We start from the raw sequence: 24,201 nt of genomic DNA, 5'->3' as shown, positions 1-24,201 counted from the left end.
GTAGGGGATGTCAACAACAAATGTGGGTGGTCCTTTCTAGCCTTCGAATATGAGTTTGCGTCTCCCAAAGGAGCGGCACGCGTGCTCTTTATTTCAGTCGCTGTCATGGTATGGAGTGTGCAGCTTGCTTTCTTTTCTTTCTTTCTTGTTTTTTTTTTTTTTTGTTCCTGAGCGTTGGCCCAGGACATAGATTTGTCTCTCCTCCCAGATCTCCCCTATATTTCATATTTACAGCAGCTGGAAGCAAACCAATGAAATATGAGTAAAACTCGCATCCCGGCAAGCCTTGGAGCGTGCACGTTGTGGCTGGGTTGTTGCAGCCAAGCTCCTGCCCAGCTTTTGGCAGGTGGAGTAACCTTGGAGGGGCTGGTACTCGAATGCGGCCAGGCACCTCCTTGTCTCCCCAGAGGCTGCTGGAGCAACGGGGCGCCTCTGGTAGGGTCAGGAGCCAAGCTACCAACGATGGATTTGTGTCCTTTGCTCTGGAAGCAGCAGCGCGGCGCAGTGTCCTTGCAAGAGTAAAGGGAGGGTTGTTGTTCAAGGAGCCATTGGGATGGCTCCTAATGCGTATTTGGGACAAAAGTCCCAGTTCAAGGGTAAAGTGCGATACAGCTTTGGAGAGTAACTCCTGGTGTTGCAGCTGGGTGACTTTCCTGAAAGCAAATGCACCCAGCACCATGAGCTAATCTTTTTTCCAGTTGGTCATAAAAACATGGATGAAAGATATCCCATGAAAGATAGATGAGTAAAATCTCAGAATTAAAACACCTTTACAGGTCAGGATAAGCATTTTGACATGAATTTATTTGAAGCAAGTTCTGAGGAGGAAATGCTCGAAGGCATGAAGTGAGCAGCTCATTGTGGGAACAGCCCCCGACCTGCTCCCGTGGTATTTCCGAGGATGGAGATTCCTGAAGGATGCCAAGGCAAGAACTTGCTTCATTTGGGTTTGAGCCGTTTAAGAGACACACAGGTTTTTGACGTGAGGCAAAAGAGTTAGCTAATGTGGAGCTGTATAAAAACACAGTTGGGTTCCGGATGGAAAATAAGCCAGGTTTAAATGTTAAGGAGGCAATATAAGTCCAAGTCAAAACATGCACTCTGCTGTATAAAATGGGTCTGCAGAGACTGACATTACAGCAGAGTTTGTTTGACTAATCAGAGGCATCTACTAGTGCAAAATACTTCCAAGTAGAAATGAAAATTGTTTTGCCGTTTTTCAGCAAAATGTTGGCATGCATTTTTAAGTAGAGTTTTTTGTGTGAATGTGTGTATTTTTATCCCCCTCCTGATAGGTTCTCAGGTCTCCAAGGGGGAATGAGGAAACGGGAGTTGCTTGATGTCTGCACCGGGCTCAGGGTACCCACGATGTTGCTCTGCTTTGGGTAGATCAGCTCTGCACAGGGTGTCAAAATAGAGCCACTGAGGCCAAGTTTGGTCCCACCAAGCTCCCCGTTGCCTTCAGAAGGACCATGAGCTTGGCAAGCCACGGGTGAAAATGCCTTTTGCTTTGAGCTGGCTGGTGAGGACAAGTGGAGGACAGACGGAGGGGACCTTGGCCTGGCGGGTCTCCGTGCCCTGGCCATCCATGGTCCTCATACAGGCAGCTGGGGAAGACGTAGGTGTGAGCCCATGCTGCAGGGCATCAGGTTTGCCGGAGAGAGGAGTCCTCGTCCACCACTAATTGCGGTGGTCGCCCTGCAGCAGGTTTGAAGCTGCCAGCCACCAGCGAATTCATCTGGATGTTCCTGTTTTCCTCCCCTTAGTCTGCTCCTCCCTCAGCCTTTCTTGAACTCCTCCTTCCCGTCACAGATGGTCGGGGAGGGCCGCAGCCACGGCCATTACGTTGGAGGCCTTTGGAGGCTGATGCTCCTGTGGATATCAAGGACCTGGGCCGCGTTTGTGACCAAGCGATTGCATCATGGCGTAATTAGTGGTCTTCTACTGTCATTAACCCCGGGCTCAGCCAGGCTATTTTTTAACAGAGGTGCAAGAAGTTAATACGGGTGCTAATGGCCGCACATCCAAGGCCTTAATGACAGGCGTGCAGGGAGCAGCCCCATCATCAATATCTTTCACACCTTGAACTTGAAAGGATCCTCTCTCCTCCTGCCTCTTCGCGGCTCGCTGGGCACCTTCGGGGGTGAAGCTCTGGGTGCTCCCCCAGACCCATCACCGTGGACGGGAGCGACAGGGCTCTGAGCTCTGTAGAGATGTGGGCACCTGGAGGTTTCGGGGGGATGCATCAGGCGGGAGGGCGTTGGATTCTGGCATTTCTCCCTTTTCTGCATCCTTCCGACTTGCTCGTGAGGCAGCGGGGAGGGAGGGATCGCACAGCGGACCCAGGGGGAGAGGAGGTAACTCTAATGCTGGTAGATTGTGCTCTTTTAAAAACCAGAATCCATTTTTTATAGAAATACATTTTTCTTTTTATAAATAAGGCTGTTTAAATAAATCCAAAGTTATGACAACCTATTTTAAGTCCTAAATTTACTATAATCTATTAATCATTTAAATAACTTCCATCAAGGAGTCCTCCTCAAATATTAATGAGCTGAAGGGTGCTGCTTTTTCAGTGATATGTCAAATCAGGGGGAAAACATCTTTAACTCTAGCTTTCTAAATGTCACAATGTCATATACTTAGTATCTTTTATTTCCAGTTTTTACAATGGAGCAAATGCTGGTATTTACATTTTTTTCCAAATGTCAGCGCATTGAGTTCCTGTTGTGCATAAAAGCTCTCGCCTTAATTACTCCTAATTTCACGTTAGCAAGCAGGTGTGGAGAGAATATTTCCTTCAGTTTGGGCTGGTTTGGTTGAAGGTGGGAAACGTCAGGGATGAGGAAGCTGGAAAAATTGTTCTCCTCTTGCAGCCCATGAGAGGCTCCCACCTGCAGCCAGGTGAGACAGGAGGAGATCGGCTTTTCCCAGCCCTCACAGCTCCGGAGAGCGGATTTCCAAAGGGGATCCGTGTGCCCAAATGCGCAGCTCAGCAGTTAGAGGGAATTTCGGAAGTGCTTCAGGCTGCGTAGATACTTTTCCTCCTCTCTGTTTTGCCTCCCAGTGCTTGGAGGTGCTCGATGTTGCTCTGCTTGGGACACTTTAAGCGCCCTGATTGCCACCAGAAATATGGCCCGTGCTGAGTGGGAGCAAGCTGCCAATTCGCTTGCTGCAGCTAATGTTTCTTTTGATTAATCAATCACTTTGGAAGGGTGAACCTGGTTTCTGATGCTGTTTTTTCCCCCCCTTGGTAGCTAGCTCACTTAAGGCAGCCTAATGAAATTAATTAACGGTAAATTTGAAATGTTGTTTTCTGGCACCGTAATTGAATTCCGGTTTTCGTTTGAAGGCAGCTCGAGACAGGCAAAATAAAGATGACAATTTGCAAAGCAAACCCATGCTACTTCCCAGCACAATAAAAATGTGTCACTATAAATGGGAACGAGAAGACGCCTGTGGCTGGAATGGGTCCTGCATAGCAGAGACAGGGGGAAAGGCTTTATCTCGTTGTGATGCTCATCGTATTTTTAATTGTCAGTACAACGAATGCAAATGAAGCTTGTTTTTCAGGAAACGTGTCCCTGTTCTCAGCTCTTCCCAGTCTCTTCTGCTTGCATTTCCCAGCCTCGTGCATCTGCTGGTGTCGCGGCACGTAATGTCTCTCCTTAACCCAGCTCTGCCTGTCCCAGTGCAGAAAAACTCTTTTTGGGAAGAGGTGAAGGGCCCTGCTGGTGGCTGTCCCTTGCCAGACTTCCTGCTGTGATTGGCTTTACTCTTGCAGAGATCTCAGGAAACACGGATGACATCCCCCTGGTCCGCTGGCGGCAGCAGTGGCTGGAGAATGGCACGTTGCTCTTTCACATTCACCACCAAGATGGTGCCCCCAATCTGCCTGGCTTTGAGCCCACCGAAGAGCCCCAGACCGAGTCAGCTGAAGAGGAGCTGAGGATCCTGCACATCTCCGTCATGGTACGTACCATGTACACCGCGCTTCCCGTCTCCCTGTGCTCCCTGCTCCCTGGAGCTCTGAAGGGCTCGCATTTAAACCCATGGAAGTTTGGGGATCAGGAAACCTGCACAAAACCAGGCCTTTGGGTGAATCCCTGTATTCCCCCACGTCACTACAGCTGAGCCCAGAGTGCCCCTGTGCCCCCGTGCTCCCAGCTGCCGCGGGTTCTGCGTGTGGTGCTCCTGACACCGGGCAGAGCCGCTTTTAAATTGGATGTCCTCAAATGTCTCCCCTCATCTCGCATCCCTTTCCAAAAGAGTGCCTCCCGATTGGACCTGGCTCTGTCGCAGGGGTGCTTTTATCCTCGGCGCTGCTGCCGTTTAAAGGTCGTAGCCGCCTGCCTGGGGTTAATGCAGATTGACTTTCCGGAGACTCCTTTGCCCTGCGCCTTGCAGACACCGCGCTTTGATTCGCAGCAGCTTCCGCGCCCCGGTGACCAAACCGTAGCGGCGATGGGGCCTGGGGCAGCTCGGGGCTCCGCACGCCCCTCCGGCTCTCTCCGCCTTCCTGCAGCAACTTGGTATGGATTTAAAGGCCGAGAAATGGGGGAAGAGAGGCAGCAGTGTTTTGGAAGTCGTTTTGTAGTTTTTTGCTTCTCACCGGAAGGGATCTGAAGAATCTTGTGGGTTTTTTTTTATGTTTTTGCCACCAGAAGATAATTAGTTGGAGACAATGTGTTGCCGAGGCTGCAAACAGGCTGTTTAATGGTGCCTACCCTAATGAGAGCATCAATAGCTCTTCCAGATTGCAGCCCCAGGCCGGGTTTCTCCTACATTGCTTGCGCTTGATAAGTCTCAAGGAAGAAAAAACAATCTCTGGCAAAGCCAACCCCAAAATATTTTGGTCCACAACTACTTTTTTGTTCCTTCTTGCTTATGAGATGATGGTGGTTTCTTTGCCAAGGAACCCCGAAGCTCTCTCAGGCCACCAGGAAATCTGTGTCGCTTTGGTCTTGTTTGGCAGTGGTGGCCCTTGAGCTTGTGCCAGCATCTTTACCGTGGTGGCTTTGGGCTTTCCCAGACTTCAGAGGCCTTAGGGGCAGCTCATTGGTGGTATTAGGGAAGGCTGAAGAGTACCAGCAATCTTGGCCAAAACACACAGCCATGCAGTGAAACGTTAAGTTATGCAAGTGCCTGGCAGGTCTGCCACCGTTGTCTTGACTTTCTGGAGCACTGGCAAAAAACAGGATCCAGAAAAGAGTCATTGAGATAGGACTTATTATCAGCTTGATGAAAAGGATGTCTGCTAATTGCTGCTCTTGTACCAAAATATGTAACTACAGATTGAGTTCTCCCTCTCCCCTCCTTTTTTTTCATCACTCTCAGTGCCTCTCAGGCAGCATCATCGCACCCTTAAAAAAAGAGGTTGGTTTTTGTGCCAAGAATCAGTGTCACGTGTAAATTTCAAGGCTGGTTTTCTTTCCTGTTTGGTTGCCAAGCAAAGAAATGTGAGCGAGAGGCTGCATCACTTGAAAGCACTTGCGATCATGGGCTGCACATGGAGCTTGTGAGGCTCTCTCTTCTCCAAGAAACACTCCAGCCTATCCGTGCCATGCAGGAGGCCTCTAGCAACTGCTGCTGCCTGCCCGGTGTGACAAGGTGAAGCCAGAACTAGTTCTCTGCATCCACGTGGAGAGACACTTGGAGTCTAAGATGCTTCCTATGCCTTCTCTTACCCACTCCAATGGAGAGTAACGGAGAGGCCAGTGCTTGTTTTAGTGCCTCCCTTTTGAGCATCTCCAAGTCTGAAGCAGCTAGAGGCCACTATCCAGAGCATATTTTTAGCACTCAGAAGAAATCCCAATTCCAATTAAATAGTAAGCATTCCTTAGACACCCACAGACGGGCTCTGCATCTCCATAATCCTGAGATGAGAGAGGGTTAAAACGCAGTGGCCATTAGAGCTCTTCTTGCCAGCTGCCTCTCCTGTCTCCCATTCAATAATTCTCTTAATGTTTTGTCCTAATGGAGTAGCTTATTACTATTATTTTATTTTAGCAAGATCACCTATGGCATAAGAGGAAGCAGCGAGGACTGGAGCCAAGGCTGGACCTCAAGCTCCTAGCCGGCTCCTGCGTATTCTTCATTATTGTTATTATTACCCTCGGCAGACCACACTTAAAGGAGCAGCCTGAGCTGTTCTTGTGCCGGCTGCAGCCGCGGCGGTGTCTCGGCGCGACGATGACCTTGCAGATGGCGATGAGGGTGGGTGCCTTGGCGTGTGGGCATGGGCCGGGCAAAGCAGCAGCCCCTTCCTGACGCCACCAGCCACCACCGCGTGGCCCTCCCAGTGCCGAGCGTGAGGACCGTCCCCGCGGGGCAGCAGGTTTCCGCACTTGCTTCGCCTGGACATTCTGCGCACAGCAGATCCCTCGTCTCGAGCCTTGATCTCATTTAATCTGTGCTGAAATTTCTGCAGGATACCCTGGGAAAATTTCCCGAGATTGAGAGTGACAGCACTGAAACTAGTTGGAAATGGGTCAGAAAAAGTTGCCCGTAGGAGCATTTGCCTCTAATAAACCTGAGCTCTGCTTTCAAAGACCTGTGGGTCTTTAAAAACATGCTCTCCTCTAGCTGCTTCTGGCTTTGTGTCGAGGTAGCGGCTGCAAAGGCAGCGCCGTGCTTCGCGTGCCAGCGTGCTCTTCCAGCGCCACCCACCTTCTCCGGCGCCGCCGCTTCTTCACAGCAGCTTGCATGTTCCCCCCTTTGGAGATTCCGGCTCCAAGGGTGTCCGGTGGGAGTGTTGAGGTGCCAGGGGAGAGTAGGTCTCCCCTGCACTGCGAGGATGGGCTCGTGGCTGCGCTGAGCCCGGCTCTCGCGTTTCTGCCTGCAGGGAGGGATGATCGCCCTGCTGCTCTCCATCCTGTGCCTTGTGATGATCCTGTACACCCGCCGGCGCTGGTGCAAGCGGCGCCGCGTGCCCCAGCCGCAGAAGAGTGCAAGCGCTGAGGCAGCCAACGAGATCCACTACATCCCCTCGGTGCTCATCGGGGGCCACGGGCGCGAGAGCCTGCGCAACGCCCGCGTGCAGGGCCACAACTCGAGCGGCACGCTCAGCATCCGCGAGACGCCCATCCTGGACGGCTACGAGTACGATATCACAGACCTGCGGCACCACCTGCAGCGCGAGTGCATGAACGGCGGCGAGGACTTCGCCAGCCAGGTCACCCGCACCTTGGACTCGCTGCAGGGCTGCAACGAGAAGTCCAGCATGGACCTCACGCCAGGTAGGGGAGGCACGAGGAGGACTGGGGTCCTCTCTACCTTGTCTTGCAAGCGAGGTGTGGTTGCATGTACATGACCAGATGCAGCTATTTCTCTGGGTTTCCTCTACATATGAGATATCAGTGGGTTTGCAAGCCTTTGAGGTCGTTTCTTTGCTTGGAAACCTCCTGGCAGCAAGGCAGTTGTAGACCCTATTGAGCAGGTTTTGGCTGGGCAATGGAAGACTGAGGCTTGAAAGGCAGGGCTGTTGGAAACAAGCTCCAACATGGTGACGCTAAGCTCCCTTCACTATCCCAGGTGTTCTGGTGTCTGCTTAAGCTGACGTACTTAGTAGCAAAATTGTAGTTGTCATCAGTATGGTTCAGAGTTAACGCTGCCTTCTTAACAGCAGCTGAAATTCTCTGAGGTGCCCCTTAGCCCCAGCGGTCAGCACGTCATACCCGTGTCATACCATGCTTGCTTGTTGGCTACAGTACTAAGCAAGGTGTGGAAGAGAGTGGTCTCCTAACTGAGACACAGTTATGGGAGGGCTGCTGTGTGAAGAGCTTGGGGATGTATTGGAGCAGTCCTGCTGCTCAGGGCACTCACCAGGGCTGTCCAGTCCATTGGCCAAGGTGCCTTTGGCATCTCACCCAGGCACTGGGGTTGGAAATAGATCCCAGGAAAGCTTTTCTCTCCCTCATCTCCCTCCTTCTTTGTCTCTGAAAGACTCTGCCTTTCCTTCTTGCTCCCAGGAAGCGATAACGCCAAGCTGTCCCTGATGAACAAGTACAAGGACAGCATCATCGCCACCAGCCCCGTGGACTCCAACCACCAGCAGGCCACACTGCTGTCCCACACCTCCAGCAGCCAGCGCAAGCGCATCAATAACAAAGCACGAGGTACCCAGGGGTGATGCTCCCAGGGGCTGAGGCCGGCAGCATTTCAGTCCGTGCCAGAGCTCCCCAGTGCAACTGGGAGCAGGTCCTTGCTCTGCGGGGGCGGCCATCTGCCTCCGCTCCGTATCCTCCGGACAGGGATCCCAAGCGCTCGAGGCAGTGGGACCTTGTGGGTCCTTGGGGCGGCGCAGGGGGTGAGGTGGCGGCCCTGCTCCCCACAGCGCTCGCTGTCGCCCGCAGCTGGCTCCGCCTTCCTGAACCCCGAGGGGGACTCTGGCACGGAGGCGGACAACGACCCCCAGCTGGCCTTCTACACCGACCCGTCGCGGAGCCGCAGGCGCAGCCGAGGTGGGTCAGCGCTGAACGCGTGGGGCGCTGCCAGAGCGCGCCGCAGCAGGGCCCTCCCCGCAGCCATCACTGTGGCTCCACGGCGCTCAGCGGGCCAACTCTTGCCTTCCTTGCCCTCCACAGGCTCTGGGCTGTGAGTTTAGACACTTTCCATAGGCAAGGAGTTGAAGCTGCGGCCAGAGCAGTGGCCGCCGCAAGCATGCTTCAGTCTGCGCCTCCTCCTCCGCGCCCGGGGCTGCTGCGCGCTTGGCGCCGCGCTCCCCGGCACAGGATGAAACGTGTTCTGCTTTTGCTGGAGGCAGCTGCTCGGCGCTGCTGTGTATTAATGAGCACCGTGCTTCAAAGGCTGCCCGGCAGCCCCCGCGTGCGGTGCAGCGCGGCCGCCCGGCAGGTGGGCGACGCGCGTGCAAAGATGAAGCTACTCGGTAGAGCTGCTCGTCAGCAATGAGCCGGGCGGCAAGAGAGGAGGCAGCTGAGCTCAGAAACGCAGCCGGGAACCAGCCCGCCGGGACAGGCAGGATCTACCTGTCACCTCCTGTTAGCGTGGGATGCTGCAGGCTGCTGCTTTGCGGTCCCCAGGGTATTGCTTCGGTGCCCCATCTGAGCCCACGTAGCGGTGTTAGCTGTAGCAACACAACTTCATGTCCCTCCGGGCTTATCTAGGAGTGGAAAAGCACACGTAGGGGAGAGAGTGGAGGAACGGGCCATGCTCGCTCCCTTCCTTCTCCGTGGTGCCTCTGCCCTGTCGTAAAGCCGCGCAGTGCGCGGTGGTGTTTTGGGTGCTGCGGTGCCCCACGCGAGCCAGGGCTGCCGGCAACGCAGGGAAGCACTGGCTCTGTCTGGTGTGAGGGGGGATCCCGTGACAGTGGCCGCTTCTTTTGCGTTGTGTTGGGGCCCAAAGCGATATGTGGGTCTGCCGGATGCCCTTCTAGGGGGAGCCAGATGGGCGGACGTCGCGGGGGAGCTTGCAGCCACGGGATTTGACTCCCCTTGCTTGCTTGCTTTCAAGTGGGCTCACCCCGGAGTCCCGTGAACAAGACCACGCTGACCCTCATCAGTGTGACGAGCTGCGTCATCAGCCTGGTGTGCTCGTCCCACATGAGCTGCCCACTGGTTGTCAAGATCACCCTGCACGTGCCCGAGCACCTCATCGCTGATGGTGAGCAGAGCAGCGCCCCGCTGCCACGACGGGCAGGAAAAGCCACGGCCACGCGTGGGTCCTGCGCGCCGTGGCGGGGAGCGGCGGGTCCCCGTCACCCCCCTCTCCCTGGGCAGGGAGCCGCTTCATCCTGTTGGAGGGCAGCCAGCTGGACGCCAGCGACTGGCTCAACCCGGCGCAGGTCGTCCTCTTCTCGCAGCAGAACTCCAGCGGGCCCTGGGCCCTGGACCTCTGCGCCCGGCGCCTCCTCGACCCCTGCGAGCACCAGTGCGACCCTGAGACCGGTAAGTTTGGGCACGCTTAACATCCAAAAGGCAGCTGAGGGGAGGCCATTTCCTTGCATCCTGCCCAGCTCACGTTTTTGGGGTTGCAGCTCAACTGGCTTGCTGAGAAACCCAGGACCCAGCTCTGGGCTGTCCTGCTCCAGTGCCAGCAGCATCGCGCCACATTCCTCTGCTTCCGCTCGCTTCCCCACGTAGCCGGCATCAGCGGCGCGCGACACGCTGCGGGGAGCGGAGCGCCTGAGTGTGTCTTTAGCCTGCAGCGCAGGCGGGAGTCCCAGCGCAGCCCTTATGCCTAAGCTTATGCCTGAGCTTAGACCCAGAGGACTCAATAAATATTAATTAAGTGTGAGCCGGGCTCACCTCCAGTGTACAGGGCCTGTGCATACACAGGGGCTCGCTCAGCACCGGCCCCAGTGGATCGGATGGGAAGAGGGCAGAGTTTTGTGCCTTGTCCCGTCCTTGGTGCCTCTGCCACAGCGATGCTGGCAATGGGGAGCATGCAGGGGAGGCTCCGGGTGCTCACTGGTCCCTGGGAAGGCAGCGGGGTCCTGCTGGGACCTTGCTGGTGCTGGAAAGTCCCTTGGTCACGATGCCAAGCCCTCCTTCACGCGCCTCCTCTCCCCGCAGGTGAATGCCTTTGCTACGAGGGCTACATGAAGGACCCCGTGCACAAGCACCTCTGCATCCGGAACGAGTGGGGAACGAACCAGGGGTGAGCGTGGCCACTGTGGGTTGTGCCTGGGCCCTGCTGCTGGGGAGCACCATGGGCTCAGGGGCTGGAAACACACCAAGGGTGGGCTTTGCTTTCCGCAGAGCCGTCGATTCCACCTGGACAAAATTTTCACCTGCCTCACATGGCAGGGAGGGACTGGACGCGGGCAGCAGCGATGCGTGTTTTGTGCGGCTTGCCCATTTCCTGCGTGTTAGAGAGCTCAAGGCTGCGTTGCCAGAGCTGTTTGCTGGCAGGGAGGCAGCTGGCAGGCGGGCAGGGGTGTCCGCCAGAGATGAGCACTGTTATTGTTAGAAATAATCAGAGCTCAAGAAGGTTGATGTCCAAGAGACTGTCATTAGGTTTCAGGGTAAACACATCCCCTGCCCCAGGTGTTGGATCTGCTTCTCTGCCTGTCTGGGAGCTTTTCTGCCTTTTGTTGTGTTGTAGGTTTGGGTGTGAGATGTGTCAATTTGCCAGAAATGGCAAAGTGTGAGGTGGAGAGCGCACAGAGTCGGAGGGGGGCCCTCCCTGTGCCTGTCCCCCGAAAAACCTCTTCCCTCCCCTGGCCCAATGGCGCCGCAGCCCCGTGACTGCTTTGGGGAGAGGAGGAAACCTTCAAAGAGGCCATTTCGCAGGGAGCCCCGCTGTGCCGCTCAGCTCGGTGCCCTGGCTCCATGCCCCAGCACGACTCCTCGAAGCAAGTTCTGCTGCCCGGCCCGCTGCTCCGCAGGAAGCAAAGGGCTGGACGACTCTGCCCATCAGGGCTGCTAGTAAACGCAGGCAAGCCCTTTGCTTCCTTGTTTTCCGCTTTTCCACTGCTCCCTGGGGAGCGGGACTGCAGCTTCATCCCAGACGTCCCCTTCTCTTCCTCAGCGACTTCTTCATCTACCCGCTGCTGAGCCAAAAGGGAGAGGGGAGAAGAAAGGAAACCCTTTGCAGGCAAGTTAGGAAAACTGTGAATGGAAGTGAACTCGTGTGCTTGAACAGATTAACCAAGCAGGTGCTGACCCGATATCTGTAACGGCCTCATCTTGGGTCCCGTGGTGAACAAACCGTGGCCTCGCGCTGCTGCTCAGCCCGGCACGCGACACCGCTGCCCAGAAGGAGGAATAGTAACAGCCCTTTAGCGGAGATTTGTTTTCCCTGCTTGATTCAAATGGAGCCTCACCACTGCTTTCACAGATAGCACATTGTTTTTTTGCCTTTTTTTTTTCCAATGAGGCTTGTGTATCGTCTTTTTTGCTATGTTCATACTTCTCTGCCCTTTCTCCCGCAGTAGTGCTCATATCTGGCCAGAATATATATTGTCTTGGGTCTCTCCTTATACACTTAAGCATCCAGCTGTTGATCACAAATTATGAATAGTGTTTCCAGCACGCCTGCCATTGGGGGCAGAGAGGCACAGCAGAGCCTCTCTCTTCCTCTTCCACCCCAAGGTGATGCAGAGCCCTGGATCATGCAGGTGCCACTGAAAATCCCGCTGCCCTTCTCTGAACTTGCCATAAATCTTAGATGCTCGGCAGTATCTGAGCTTTTTCATCAGCTGCGCTTTGAGAGTTTGAAACTGCTGAAGCTGTTTGAAACTGGGGTCATTTTGTGCTTCTTCCTTGAACCTGTCAGATTTTGTTTCAGAAAATGGTAGTAGCTGAAACTCATACTTAGTGCAGTCTTCCCTGCCTGCAGCTTTCACTATTTATAGGGGCTTTTGAAAGTGTGTCCACACTGGGAATCTCAGGACTGGGGCCGGTTTCATGTTTAATGAGGATTTTTTACTGCACTGCGATCCGTGCCTGTTCCACGCAGCAGTTCCTGTGGAGGGTTTCATCATGTTTAAGGTCTCTTCAGCCCCATCCAGCTGCCCCTGGTGAGTCCCTGATAGCTTCCACCAAACGACTGAGCAGTTGGTTATTTCTCCATGGAGGAGATTTCATTTGTGCTGTGGTCACTGGTGCTGTTGGGTCGGTGCATGGGAAGCAGGTCACTTTCTGCCACCGTTTTGAGATGAGCTGCATGAAGATCTTAATGTGCCCTGTGACGGTCTCTGCAAAGTCATTTCTGCGAGGACTTCTGCCCTGCTTTGGCGCAGCAGAACTTACTTGCTGGAGCTTATGTGTCCTTTCAACTCATCTAACCGACCCTGGTATTTATGTATTTTGGAGCAGAGGTGGCCTTCAGCAGTGCTGGATGCTGTGTTTCATTGTGTTCATCCGCTTATTTGGAGCTGCAGCCTGACAAGACTGCCCGTAGACTCATAAAAAAGAGGTATCTTGAAATCAGCTGCTCTGTCCACCCCATCCTAAGGCAAGATCGATCGTGTCTGAACCGTTTCCAAGAGGTGTTTGTCTAATGTGTTCCTAAGCCCTGCAGTGTTGGTGCTGTGCACTGTAGTGGTTAGCAACACAGGTCTTCAACGCTCACCGGGTGGTGAGTCAGTGCCCAGGGGAAGTTACATCAACACGGCCATTGGCAAAAGGGAGGTCGTTAAGGCAGAAGTGGGGGGCTTGACCTTGGGGGATGGCTTGCCAAATCCCTCAACATGCTGGCAAGCGCTGTTTTCATGTCTAGTTGTGACCTCTTCTGTTCGAGTAGAGTGGTAGCTTTATCTGAAGAGGCATCTCAAGCCTTTGGATTGATTGAGGTCCATTTCTGACTGGTTTGTATTTATTTACTGTGATTATGAGTTGGCTCAGTGTCTATTCGCTCAACAGCATCTAATTTTGGTCATAAAGGCAAGCTCATCTTTGAACTTTATTTGCAGTGGCAGTGAGCTTTTATGTGTTGTGTGTGTTTTGGGTACCATGCTGAGATCTGCATCACTGTGATACATCTTTTACTTAACGCGTACAGTCCCTAAATCATCATCAGTTTCACAAAAGATTCTTTTTGATCATGTTTAGCAGATACATTTGATTATCTGCTTTTGTGTGCTGCTCTTCAGCTGTTTTAAACAAATCTGGCTGTGCTGTTTTTTTGTTTTGTTTTTTTTTTTTTCACAGTCTGTCTTTATGCTTTGATATGCATTTTTAATTAGGGAAGGAATGGAAAAGCAGCTAAAATTTCTCAGGTAGGAAGCCGTTTTCAATAACCCAGCCTGACTTTTGCTAATCAAATCTAGTTCCCACAGTTCCTTCATGGTATGACTCTTACAAAACCAAATCAGCTAATTCTTCCCTTGGTTAATAATCCATCTGCTACCTATCCGCAGTGGCGTGTCTTCATCCTGCCCCGTATGCTTGTAGTGTGATTGCCTGTGACTTTCCCATTCCTGAATGATGTTCTTGCCTGGATGAGTTTTTAAGACAGCCTGGGGTGGGGGGTTAGGAGGGTCCACATTTCAGGGCTCTTCACCCTTGGGCCTCTTCCAGCACAACGGCACTCCACCATCGCGAGTCTCTAGTGGAGTCCTTGCATTTGCCATCGTTGTGCAGTGGGAGCATCTCGTTGGTGGTCTCCAGTCGGCTGAGCTGCAGGGTCAGCTCTGATTTCTTCTTGCAGGTAATGAGGAGGACAGTGTGTAACACCAACCTCCTTTTCTTCTGGGTCTGAGGAGAGCAGGACCTCTGCTGAGTCCATCAAGGCTGGGATTTGGGCTGCAGAGGTCGGTAGCAAGACCATGACCATGGGCACCGACGGGAGGTGGATGGGTACCGGTATTGGCTGAGAAATACATGGCAAAAAGACCTTTTGCTCCATCCCAGAGGCTTGGGTTCCTTTTCTCTTGCCCTCCCAAGTCTCCCTGAGCATCTGAGCCTCTCTTGGGTACCCAGTTCCAGGACCCACGTTAGTGAAACAGCACCTCTCTGACCTGGTGTAGCAGCCCACCCCTGAACCGGTCTGTGCTGCCTCCCTTTCCCACTGTGCCACTTCTCTCCTGTTCCTCCATCCGCTTCTTCTCTGGGTCCTTCTCCTGGCCATGCAGGCCTGGACACTCCCAACCCCCAGAGGAACCGGGGCCCTGCGAATCCAGCTGAAGTTACAAGGAAAGCACTTTCCCTGCATTAGTTCTTTCCCCGCTCCCCTCTCTCTTTCTTCTCCCCCCACCTTTTCTTTCTGTCTTTTTATATATATATATATATATCTGCCTCTTTCCATCCCCTGCTGTGTGCCTTGGCTTGGCTTTGTGAGATTGAAGGACAGCCAGATAAAAAACTGCTTTTTCTTTCAGATCCTTTCACCAAACCGCCCATCCGCCTCCTCCTCCCCGCCCCGTTCTCCTCACAGATTTACAGGCAACCCGGGGAGAAAGTGTTGGCATTAGCATTTTTAATAAAGAGCTGGTTGGGAAGGATGGCGAGGGGGCGGGGAGGCGGGAAGTGAAAAGACGCAGACAGCTGAAGCTCAAGTGAAGATGCTACAAGGCAGAGCAGAGGAGGGGAGGAGCAGAAATGGGGCTGGTGGCTGGTGTCCTGTGAAACCGCTGGGATAGGGGCACCGCTGGGTGAGATCAGCCTGCGGCTCCAGCCCTGGAGGGTGCCTCTTCCTTGCTGATGTCCCATCCTCTCTCTTTCCCGCATAAGTTCTCCCGGTAGACCATGCTATTCTTTGGTCCATGTCCTCCTGTTGGGAGAGGACCATTGGTTGGAGAGGAGACCCATGTGTGCTAGAGGGACACTTCTTGCGTGCTTGTTCTGTGCCCAAAATCCACTGATGCCAATGAAGGGGCTGTAGATAGTGCATTGACATCATGTTGGTCCAGTTGATATCCCTCCATGTTGTCCGCTTTTAAGAAGTTAAACTGACTCTGAGCTTGTCTCCTTCACACTGCTCATTTTAGGTATACCCTTTGAGGCTGGTACCTTGCTCATACTAGTGCCCGTTCAGCTAGACATGGCCTAGCTTGGTGCTTCTTGCACCACTAGCTGGGTGGGAGCCCCAGAGAGCTCAAGGAAACAGGTGACTTGTTTAGTCAACTATTCACTGAGCTTGATAGCAGGCTGCCTTCTTCTGCAGTGATGTTTCAGCCATGCTCATATGCAGTGATGACTTAGTGCTGTCTCCAGAACCTCCTCGCCTACAGACCCTGTGGTCTTCCTGACAGATCTCTTGGAAGCTGCGATGGCTCATGCTTATCTCACCATCCCATGGACTCCATGCTGTGATTCCTTGTACCTTCTGGCTTTTTGACTGGAGAAAGGACTTCGCAGGAATTCAGAAGTGGAAAACAGTGGTTCTTGGCACTGGGAATTAGTTTGGCCTCTGCCCCCTTAGGTTGCAATTTGAGCATTGCCAGGATGCTGAAGAGGTAGATCAGAGCATCATAAACAGCACTGAATCCAGGGAACCTAGTGTGGTTATTTTGGAAATTTCCACTCAAGCTCAGAACTGGAGCAAAGCACAGATGACAGTCCAGCTGGCAGAAGCAGAGAGGCCTGAAGATTATCCTGGGGAGGCACTGGCAGAGTTTTGGTTGCAGAACCTGCTCACCGCACTTGGTGAACTTGGTTGGCTCTCGTCTGCTCTGCCCGCTGCCTGTCCTGCAGTTTCAGATGCCTACCTGCATGCCAAGGCTCACAAGAAGATGCGAGCTGTCGTTTCTAGACCATTTAATCTAATCTGATCAGACGCAGAGCTGCTTCTGATCAGGCTCTCTTTCTTTTGTGAGCTGTAAAGACCATGCAACCAAAATACCCGCCAAGAGCAATAAAAACAGAACAGCGAGGTGCCTCTGGTGATCGCTGAGCATGGGGAGGGAGACAGATGCAGAGGCACATGCTTGCATGGACAGGAGAGGAAAGAGGGGATGAAGCAGAGTGCCAGACCCACAACGGGCAAAGGGCAGTGGTTGTGAAGGTGAGATGTGCACGAGGAGAGGAAACTGTCCCGGTCCTCTGAAGCAAAAGGCACAAGCAAGCATGAAGAAGTGCTTTTTCTTCTGCCTGGGCAAAGCTGCCAGCATCAAGCTCTTGGGGAGCTGCAGAAATGAGGATGGGCAAATGCTTCTTATTGAGCTAGAGGTCCTCTACTGAGAAAGTCATAGGGCTTCCCACCAGGGGCTAGTGCCACAATCTCCCAGGCTCTCTTCCTAGAGCCCCCAATGCTGGTGACCGGTTTCCAAACTCAAAGGCAGCATCACGCTATTTTTAGCACCAAAGGGAAACTGCAGCTCTGAGGGACGCGAGGCAACCTGGGACGTGGTGTACATCTGCCAGAGCACACTGGCTGTGTGATGCGGACACCTCAGCGTCCGCAGGCTGCCACGCCAGCCCATTCGTGGCTGAGCGGGGACGGCCACCTTCGCCACATGTCACTGCAGCGCCTTCCTCAGGGCTGACTTTCTTGAAGAAAAGAGCGTCCCTTAGAACAGCTTTTCAGCCTGAGTTGATGAGGAACAATACTTTGCCTCTGCTTTTGTTCCCTGCCTGGCGTGTTCCTGAGAAGGAAGAATAAAACCCATTGGCAGGAGGATTGAAAGGTGGAGATGTGAAGTATTCAAGGTACTGGTGAGACGCAAGGAGCACGCACCACTTTCCTTCTAAAGCTGACCTCTTTCAAGGCAATCGGATCTGGGGGCTGAATGTAATCCTCCGCTTCTAGCTGCCTGGACAAAAAAGTTGCATTGTGTCCCAGCGAGGAAATTAGATGGGGCCCTCTAATCCTGCAATCAGGATTTTTTTGTCCTTGCTAAAATAACTTCGGATTAGAAATTAAAGTGCTTGTGCAGGAGAGCTGTAATTGCCTCCGGAGAAAATCTCCGGGCTCGCGGGTGGCAGGGTACTTACCTTGCGCCTCGCAGGGAAGCTCACGCTCGCCCTTCTCGCTCGGCAGCGCGTTCTTGAAGGCAGTGAGATGATGGTTGGGGAAACTTCTTTCTCTGTCCAGCTCTTGGAGATGGGGTTCGGAGCTTGAGGTTTTGGGCTGGAAGGCATGAAGGGGTTTGTATTCGTGTTTTATTTTCCGGGGCTCCCTGAATTTTCTCTGGCTCCTCAGCAGCTCTTTGAAAATGATATTCTGCAAATGAAGCCGTGCTGCAGCGGGGAGGCGTGCAGCTCGCAGAGCATCGGGTCCCTGGGTGCCCACAGGCCTGTGAATTCAGCCTGCGGCTGCACAGGGGTAGCTCATTGTGCTCCTGGTTTTCTGTGAGCACATGGTGCAGATGCCCTCAGGTGTGTGCCAGGACAGTGCACGAGGCACTAACATGCATTGATCCATAGCTCCCTGCAGTGCGGGGCAGAGAGACTGGAGATGGGACCTGGCATCTCTCCAACCACCCGCTTTGATCCAAACTCCCAACTTCTCTTTTAGACCAGTTTGCAAAGTGCTAGGTATTTGTAAGCTGAAGCTCCCAGAGCCATTGGTACTTGAGGGTATGTTGGTACAAGAGAGACTCTTGCTCCTTTAGCATCCTTGCCGGTGGATGTATGGATGTTGTTATATGGCCTTCACTGAAACATTATAGCTCTGCAATTGCTCTGTATTGCAAAGTCTTTGAATATATAAATAAATATCTGTTCCGTACTGACCTCTAGGTGAAAATTCCTCGTTTCTGAGGCAAAAGGAAATAGATACCATGGTTATTTTTGGATTAGCACCCTCTCCTGCAAAAATGGGGAGAGGTAAGGGAAAGCAGCCTGGTGGTGAGCAGCATCCCCCAGCCTGCAAGACTTCCTTTTAAAGGCTTTGCAAAGAAACGCTTCAGTCGCTGTTTGATGCTTTAGAAGGACGTGATGCAAAGCTCTAAAATGGGAGCCGGGTGGTGGCACCGGCATGTGCAGACCCTGGGCGCCAGCGGCGGCACGAGCGCCCTGGAGCACATCGCACTGCCGCCCGTGGGCTGTGCTTCGGGGCGATGTGCCTGCCCGCGTGCAGCCGGGCCTGGCGGCTCTCTGCTCACCCTGGTGCCGCCTGCCTGAGCTCGGGGCTCGGGGCGTTTGGGCAGCGAGCAGCAGCACAAGCGTGGTGGCCGGACAGTTACCTTTGCTTTCTGCTTCCAGGCCCTGGCCGTACACCATATTCCAGCGCGGGTTCGACTTGGTGCTGGGAGAGCAGCCCTCGGATAAGATCTTCCGGTGAGTGTCGCTGCTGTCGCTCCTCTCGGCACAGCCGCTGTGGCTCCCTGCCCTGCTTGTCCTTCCTAGGAGCAGCTTCATGCATTTTGCTTGGGCTTCTTCTCAGTGCTGTGGGTTTTCGTCTCCCATCTCCCCTCTTCCCATTCCTCTAGCCGTGGCTCAGTTGCCCCTCCATTTGCAACCCGTGGAGACTGCCCTTTCCCAAGGGCATGTTTTGGTCTCCATTTCCTGAGAGACAAGAACCCACTCCTTAGGTTTGCTGTGATCTAGGTGGTAATCTTCTAGAAGGCAGCACCGAGCCCGCCTCAGCACAGGGCCTGAACGAGGGCAGCAGAGGAGTCCTTCTGAATACCATGGGCCACCCAGAAAGTGTCTTTTCTCTTGGCATCATGAGCATTTCATGGAAAATGAAGCATTTTGAGTGGGTGAAGGACCCAGGCAGAGGCAGCAAGCACTTGGGCTTGACCTTGAGTTTCTGTCCTGCTCTGTAGAGGTGCTGGAGATGTCTACACAGTCCTGCTGCTTCCTTCACTTGAGCCTGGTCTTATCTGCTGAGCAAGGTGGGAGTCTCTAGCTAGACTCATATTTGCCAAGGGCTCCTGTGGTTGGTAGGAGAAGCTGCCTTGGCTTAGAGAGTCTTAAACAAGATAAAGAGCTGTAGCGACTGGTCTGAATTGCTGCAGGTTAGAGATACATCTCCAAGGTGTGGCTTAGATTGAGTCAGTAGGACTTGGGAGCTTGCAGATGGTGCGTAGTGATCTTGTGAAACCCCTTGGTGCCCTCTTTTCCACATCCATGGAAGGATCTTCAAGGTGCCTGTCTGTTCCCTCACCCATGTGAGATGTTCCTCACTGCCCATGAGCCCTTCAGTAGCATTCCTGTAAGCCAGTGGGTCGCAGCTGAAGGCAATGTGCCTGTGGGCAACCTGGTCAGTGCACTCAGAGCTGCTTTCACAGGGTTTGGAAGGAGAAATGAGCACTGCCCAGTGCCCTGGTTTTGGAGTGAGGAGAGATGGAGCCTCCAAGGAAACTTCCTAGAAGCCCTGGCCCTGTAGCCCTTGCAGGGAGAGCGCAGGAGTCTGCTTGGGAACCCTGGGAGGGTCCAGGTGGCTGCACATGGCCGTGCTGTGCCACCTCCTGGAGAAGCACAGGCACGGCTGGATGGCTCATCTGCTGCTGCCAAGGCATCCTTCATGGGGAGAGGTGTTCCCAGGGACTGGTTCCTGCTACCTCTCCTCTGCGAGAGGTAGCTTTAGGCTCCAAAGCAGGAAGATTTCTACTGGAAAAGGAAATACCTTGATTTTTTTACTGATGTTTTTGTGGGTCGTGCAAAAGCCTTTGGAAGAGCCGTCCCTTTGTGCTGCCATGACTGTGCGGTTCCTAGATGTGTCCTTGCGTGGTGTCCACACCTCTCCCTGCTGTCGCTCCTGACACAGCAAGGCATCCGCTTCTTCTATCTCCTCTCCTGCTAACTCTGCAGCACACATGGAAGGTCTGGAGACCTTCAAAGGGTGGAATAAATACAAGAATTATCCCTCCTTCCTCCTCCTCCTCTTCCTCACACTCCCTGTCCGCTTGGCTGATGGATGGCAGCTTCTCACGCTGGTGTCCTGTGAGCAGGGCTGGATTCTCCTGCATGCCTGGGCTGCTGCTGTGGCTGCTGTGCTCTTGATACGGGGCAGGCTGTGAAAATGGCCCTTACATCCACCTACCTCCCTGAGGCAGCTGCCAACCCCCTTTCTCCATTTAAGGCACCAAAGACGGAAATACCCGGAGATAACTGCATAAGAGGGTAAAATTGCTCAGCAAGGAGCCAGCTGGCTGCACCAGCCTATTCAGTTTGCAGGATGGCAGTACTCAGGCTTGCACTGAGACCACACACACTCTGTTCTGATGTAAAACCAAAGCATCTGACAGGCCAGCTGTGGAGGGGTGCAGATGCAGTATTTGGGGTGAGCCATGGGATGTGTGGAGTGGGGAAGCCAGAAGACACCTGAGTGTGGTTGGCTGCCCTGCCTTTCTTGGCAGTCCCTTTCATCACAGGGCTCTCTGCTCTGCCTGGCAGGTTCACCTACACACTGGGGGAAGGCATGTGGCTGCCACTGAGCAAGAGCTTTGTGATCCCGCCCTCCGAGCTGGCTATCAACCCCTCTGCCAAGTGTAAGACTGATATGACGGTGATGGAGGATGCAGTGGAGGTCAGGTAGGTGCAGCCTTGAGACAGAGTAGGTTGGAGATAAGGGCAATTCACAGAGACTGTGTAAAATCATCAGGGAGGGCTTGATGCTGGAGGACTCATAGCCTTGGCATAGCTCTATGACGTTGCTGCTGTTCGACGGAGCACTTTGGAGGCCAGAGTGACCATGTTTGCTGTGCTCCACCAAGTGCTTCTCACAGCTGTGCAACCACCCCAAAATGCTCCAGCAACACAGAAAGAAGGCTGAAGAGTGGCAAAACCCCACATCTGATGATGAGTTTAATCCTGATGTACCAGGTATTGAAAGATGTTCCTACAAGGATGCCTGTGCTACCTCTCTAGCTGTGTGTGAGGGCCAAGAGAGCCAACCTAAGGCACGTGGGAAATGGTGACAGACGACTCAGCCTGTGGCCCCGCATTTCACAGGCAGAGATCAGAATGTCCACCAACACCTGCCCTCCATGGGCTCTGCTGCTCCGTGCCTTCAAAAGCCGACCCTTCAGAGATACCTCTCCTCATCTCAGTAGATACAGCATCACTCTAAAAGCTCAACGAATGCTCAGTTCATAGCTTATTGTCAGCCTGAGGAAAAGCAGGGACGTGGAAAGTGCATGTGGTGGCTGTGGTTGTGGGTGCAATTCCTCCCCATGGTGAGCAGCTGGGTGGTGGCGCGTGCAGGTCTCACTCCAGCTTGTCAGGTTGGCACCAGAAGGAGAAGGGCTGCCCATCTGGTGTCACTGGAGGTGCAAACCTGCGTGTGAATTGCATGTGCGAATGTGTCGTGCTGGGTGGGTGTGCTCTCATTAGCACTTTCTAATTTTGGCTAAACACAAACGCTCCTAGAGCCAAAGCGCTCTGTGTGACTGTCTCCTCCTTGTCGCAGGGAAGAGCTGATGACCTCCTCCTCATTTGATAGCCTGGAGGTCCTCCTCGATTCCTTTGGCCCTGTTCGCGACTGCTCCAGGGACAACGGGGGCTGCAGCAAGAACTTCCGCTGCATCTCGGACCGCAAGCTGGACTCCACAGGCTGCGTGGTGCGTATCCCACCCGCAGAACCCAGAGCACCTGCCTCCTTCCCGAGGCATTCCCAGTCATTTCCAGAGCTGAAGACCAAGGAGGAGCAAGTCACTCCAGTGCTTAACATGATGGGGTTGGAAACCTTGTTTTAAGTGACAAATGTGAGACTTCTGTTCCCTGTTCAGTCCCAGTGGTGGTATACAGAGATGGGTGCAGCTCTTGGTGGGGATGAGCTGGGGGCAGGACTCCTCCTGCTGGGGGAAATGCTGCCTGGAGGAACTGGAATATGGAGCCCAGAGAGAAGAGCAAGTGCACCAGAAAAGGAGAAGGAGAGCAGCAGGGGAAAAGACAGGAAAAGACAGACGAGACAGAGTGCACTGGTGGGCAGCCGTCCTGCTGCGGGGTCTGGCAAGACACGGGCATTGCTCTGCAGGGCCACAGGATGGTGCTGAGAAGGTTTGGTGGTTGTGATCCCCTTCCTCCACGGAGGTCAGCGTTTGTGAGGGTGTTGTGTGGCTTGGCCTGTGACCCTGCATCTCCGTGTGAAACTGCTGTGTTAGTGGCAAGGGAATGAGGCAACGCTGCTTCCTTCCTCTTTTCACATTGCCTTGGGCATCGTGTTTTGAGGCTGTTTGTGTACCAGGAGATGTTTTCTGCTTGGGCAGCTGCAGCATCTCCTGCCTCCCTGCCCTTGCAGCACACACGATGCTCCTGCCAAGGGGAGCGAGAGCAGCCCATCTGCTCCAGCAGCTCTCTGGGAAGTCCCTCATCATTCACGCGCTTCTCTGGCAGCACCGCAGCTGCCTGGCTGCTGGGGGAAGTGTTTGCCCTCAGACAGATGTGCTAGCAGGGTAGGGAAGAGCCAATCAGGCTCCTCGAGATGCTGCTGCCAGCAGCGGGTTGCGTTTCTGAATCGAGAGCGTGGACGTGAACGTGAGTGTATCTGCGCTGCCGCATGCTGCCGTAGGCCCTGGTCGTGGCTGGGAGGTCTGCTCTGGGCTGCGAGGGCTTTGGGATCACCCCGGTGAGTCCGTGCTGGCTCCCTGCCCGTGGGCGCGTTGGCACCGCTCTGTCCCGCTGCATCTCGGGCACCCACTTCCACCGCAGTCTCTGCAGAGCCCCGAGATCAGCACTGCGTGGCGCAAATTGCTTCTTAGGCTTGGAAAGTAGCCCCTCTACCCAGGTGTTTGGATGCCTCTGCCCAGAGGTGCACATGACTGAGCAGCTGGGACGCTCCCACCTACAGGTCTGTGCTTTGATAGATGGGTTTCTTACTGTAAGGGCGATGCCGCCTTCCTGAAATGCAGCCAGTCGGTGCTGGGAGGTCGGTGCAAACTCTTGACTATTTGCTAACCACAAAGGCCACTTCATATTTCATCCCCTGGCCCCGTGGTCCCCTGTCTCCGGGGCCTGGGCTCACCTCTTACTCTCTGCTCTGGCAGTGCCCAACGGGATTGAGCCCCATGAAAGACGGCACGGGTTGTTACGACCGCCACGTCGGCGTGGACTGCTCGGACGGCTTCAACGGGGGCTGTGAGCAGCTCTGCCTCCAGCAGATGGTCCCCCTGCCCGACGACCCTCTGCTCTACAACATCCTCATGTTCTGTGGGTGAGCATTGCTGCCGTGCAGCCGCTGCGGCACGTGGTGGCTCTGGATGAGCACAGGGTGCTTCTTCCTCTCTAGGTGGATATCTGGGAGCGGGAGACCTCTCTCCGCAGCCCATTTGTGTTCCTCGCTCGAGGAGGGCAAACAGGTGCAAGTTTATGAGCTTATGTGACCAACTGTGAAATAAGATCATTACTTAACGCTCGGGATTTGTCGTGCTGGAATCTCTTCCCGAGCAAAATCCAAAGCAGGCCGGCTCCAACCCTGCCGCGGGCCGGACCCAGGTGGGGATGGGACGTGGGGCAAAGCGAGCAGGGCCGAGCGGCAGAGCTGCCTCCCGTGCGCTGCCACCGGGCCCGGGCGCCCGAGCGGCCGTCAGCCCGGCCGAGCGAGGGTGACGAGGCGGCAGGGTCGCTGGAGCCGTACCCAGGCTCACGGGACTCGGCAGGTTTTGCAGCCTCACAGGCGCTAGGAAGGCTTTGCTCTGTTCTTGGGCTCGCTGGTGGCGCAGCTCGGCGGCCCCGTCCTGACGGCAGGACTCTCGCTGCATTCCCAGGTGCATCGAGGACTACAAGCTGGGCATGGATGGGCGGTCATGCCAGCTCATCTCGGAGTCGTGCCCTGAGGGAGGAGACTGCGGGGAGACCCGGGAGCTGCCCATGAACCAGACTCTCTTTGGGGAGATCTTCTACGGCTACAATAACCACTCCAAGGAGGTGGCGGCAGGACAGGTGCTCAAAGGGACATTCAGGTAAGCAG

At 54.2% G+C, this 24,201-nt stretch overlaps 1 protein-coding gene across 1 annotated transcript in view; it reads left to right on the top strand.

Moving 5' to 3' along the window:
• ASTN1 (astrotactin 1) overlaps nt 1-24,201 on the top strand; it is a 55,361-nt gene that overhangs the window by 10,531 nt on the left and 20,629 nt on the right. The window contains exons 2-13 of the mRNA XM_088524862.1: nt 3,785-3,972; nt 6,845-7,238; nt 7,971-8,117; nt 8,355-8,462; nt 9,472-9,621; nt 9,738-9,905; nt 10,533-10,617; nt 18,549-18,623; nt 20,688-20,825; nt 21,703-21,853; nt 23,279-23,445; nt 23,999-24,193. Of these exons, the coding sequence (XP_088380988.1) occupies nt 3,785-3,972; nt 6,845-7,238; nt 7,971-8,117; nt 8,355-8,462; nt 9,472-9,621; nt 9,738-9,905; nt 10,533-10,617; nt 18,549-18,623; nt 20,688-20,825; nt 21,703-21,853; nt 23,279-23,445; nt 23,999-24,193 (1,966 nt within the window). The remainder of the gene's footprint in view (nt 1-3,784; nt 3,973-6,844; nt 7,239-7,970; nt 8,118-8,354; nt 8,463-9,471; nt 9,622-9,737; nt 9,906-10,532; nt 10,618-18,548; nt 18,624-20,687; nt 20,826-21,702; nt 21,854-23,278; nt 23,446-23,998; nt 24,194-24,201) is intronic.

The sequence above is a fragment of the Tinamus guttatus genome, unplaced genomic scaffold, assembly GCF_059628265.1.
Source record: "Tinamus guttatus ecotype Peru unplaced genomic scaffold, ASM5962826v1 Tinamus_guttatus_pri_ptg000215l, whole genome shotgun sequence".
NCBI lineage: Eukaryota > Metazoa > Chordata > Aves > Tinamiformes > Tinamidae > Tinamus > Tinamus guttatus.
The sequence above is the reverse complement of the archived record's forward strand: the minus strand, read 5'-3'. Positions and strand labels throughout refer to the sequence as shown.